This window comes from Amphimedon queenslandica, unplaced genomic scaffold, assembly GCF_000090795.2.
Source record: "Amphimedon queenslandica unplaced genomic scaffold, v1.1 AMPQUscaffold_11089, whole genome shotgun sequence".
NCBI classification, from domain to species: Eukaryota; Metazoa; Porifera; class Demospongiae; order Haplosclerida; family Niphatidae; genus Amphimedon; species Amphimedon queenslandica.
In genome coordinates this window covers 1-2,389 of record NW_003548666.1, presented here as the reverse complement: position 1 = coordinate 2,389, position 2,389 = coordinate 1, and the positions used below count along the sequence as shown (strand labels likewise).

Here is a 2,389-nt window from a genome sequence, read left to right as displayed (position 1 = left end):
AGTGCTTTAAGAAGCAATCAGAAGTACCAGTAACATAGCAGTATGCTTGAAATGATCTTGGCCCCACCCGTAATTGACGAAAATGCAGGAAAAGGCCATTTTACCGCCGTAAAAGTGGGTGTGGCCAAAATCGCGGCGCGCTTCGCGCGCCCTTAGCACCCCCCTTTCCCAATTCCTAGATACGCCCCTGGATTGTGTGTTTAGTTGGGCTGGTTGTAATGATAAGCCATTACGTAAAGATGTACATGTACACACTGCTGATACTAAACACATGACACTATTAGCTGTAGCTTGTGGAGAATTGAAGAAAGAAAATGAACAAATAAAAAAACAAAATGAACAAATAAAAAGGGAAAATGAGAGAATAAGAGAAGAAATGAAGAAAACAAAAGACTACAAAGAAAAAATGACCACCCAAATGTTTGCTTTTCTTGGTGTCATTAATAATGATACATATCCTATTCTACCAGTCACAGTTAGTAGATGTGGTGATGTTGTTCATTTCTATACTGAGGTTGGTGGTCATCATATGTCAGCAGTTCTAATGACTCGTCCATATGAAGCAATGTTGCTACTTGCATTTCATGAAGGAAAGTTTGATAGAATTGGCACACTTGGCTCTCCAAAATTTTTTATGTTACTTGATTCTGGTGATGCAAAGCCTGTACCAATACGGTCAAGAAAAAAGTTGGCACATGATGCTCTTGGTCTGCCATTGGTTCAACACAGCATACCTCAGGGCAGCTACAAAGGGCAAGCCTCACTACATGAGATTAGCCAGAATAGATCACGTAGAATACCATATGATGAAGCATCCATTTGTTTACAGGTCTCCCTCAATTCCATAAGATTAATAAGCATTGTTCTTACTTCTCCTAATGAAGTCACAATTGTTATTTTGAAATGAAGTTTGGATTTTTGTAGATATGCACTGTTTGAAAAAAAAGAATTAAACAATTTTTTGAACAAATCCTGATGTCATGATTTGTTCAATGATTCTGACATTGATAGACTTTATGTTTCTTCAATTGGTATTATAAGAAAAACATTCCTGTTATCATAACTGTCACATGATATCTTTTGTTTGTTTAGCAATGGCACGATTCTTGAAAGAGGATCTTTTATTTGTTGAAGAACTCAAAGTACCTGCTCAAATTGAAATTGAGTGTCCAGTTTGTCTTCATATATTGACAGATCCTCATCAGGTGAGCTGCTGTGGTAGAACTCTCTGTAAGTCTTGTATTGAGAGAGCAAGAGCTAGTAATGGATCCTGTCCTATGTGTAAAGAGGGCATGGAGGAGAGGTTTCGATACTCCGTAGATAAGGATTGCCTTCATTTTGTTAATTTTTCGTTACAAGTCTATTGTACTAATAAACCGAAGGGATGTGAATGGAAAGGAAATTTGAGGGATCTATCTACTCACCTTAGTAAAGGGAAGAGAGAAGGAGATTGTCTATTTGAAGAGGTCAAATGTCGATACGAGTGTCAAACAAAGGATCAGCGTCAAAAGCTCGTTATTCATGAAAAGGATGACTGCAATGAACGACCTTACAAGTGTGAGCACTGTGCTTTAGAAGATAGATACATCTTTATTACTGGAGATCATTTAAACACCTGCCCAAAGTATCCTACTACATGCCGCAACAATTGTGCCCAAAAAATACCGCGTGAAAGTATTTCTGATCATTTGACCCAGTGTCCATTAGAGCGAGTAGATTGTGTGTTTAGTTGGGCTGGTTGTAATGATAAGCCATTACGTAAAGATGTAGATAAACACACTGCTGATACTAAACACATGACACTATTAGCTGTAGCTTGTGGACAATTGAAGAAAGAAAATGAACAAATAAAAGAAGAAATGAAAAAAGAAAATGAAAAAATCAAAAAAAAAATGATGAAAGAAATTGAGAAAATACAAGAAAAAACGACAAAAGAAATCAAGAAAGCAAAAGAAGAAATGAAGGAGAAAAACGAGAAAATAGAAAAAAAAGTGACAAAAGAAAACGAGGAAAAGGAAAGAATAAATGCCCGATTGCTTTCTTGTCTTGGTGTCATCAACTGCGATGCAATTCCTGCTTTACCAATTAGAATTTATGGTAGAGCTCAACATTTCTATACTGAAGTTGGTGGTCATCATATGTCAGCAGCTTGTCTTAAATCTGGAAAAATTGGCCTTGCATTTCATGAAGGAAAGTTTGACGGACTCAGTTGTGCACTTGGCCATCCAAAAATTTTCTGGCAAGATTATCTTTATTTACCAGGCCTAGGAAAGCATGTGGAATACTCATATCGAAAGTTAGGCCATGATGTACTCGATCAAGCCCCACTGCATTCGCAATCTTCAGCGCTTGAAATTGTTGGAGAATGGGTGCAAAGTATATTTGGATC

The 2,389-nt window shown here is 37.3% G+C and overlaps 1 protein-coding gene across 1 annotated transcript in view; it reads left to right on the top strand.

The window, feature by feature from the left end:
* The window catches only part of LOC105315287 (TNF receptor-associated factor 5-like), a gene marked incomplete at its 5' end in the record, with an annotated part of 7,689 nt that extends 5,919 nt beyond the window's left edge, over positions 1–1,770 (top strand). Inside the window, 2 exons of the mRNA XM_011409877.1 lie at positions 1,093–1,712; positions 1,765–1,770. Coding sequence (XP_011408179.1) covers positions 1,093–1,712; positions 1,765–1,770 — 626 coding nt within the window. The remainder of the gene's footprint in view (positions 1–1,092; positions 1,713–1,764) is intronic.
* Positions 1,771–2,389: the final 619 nt, after the last annotated feature.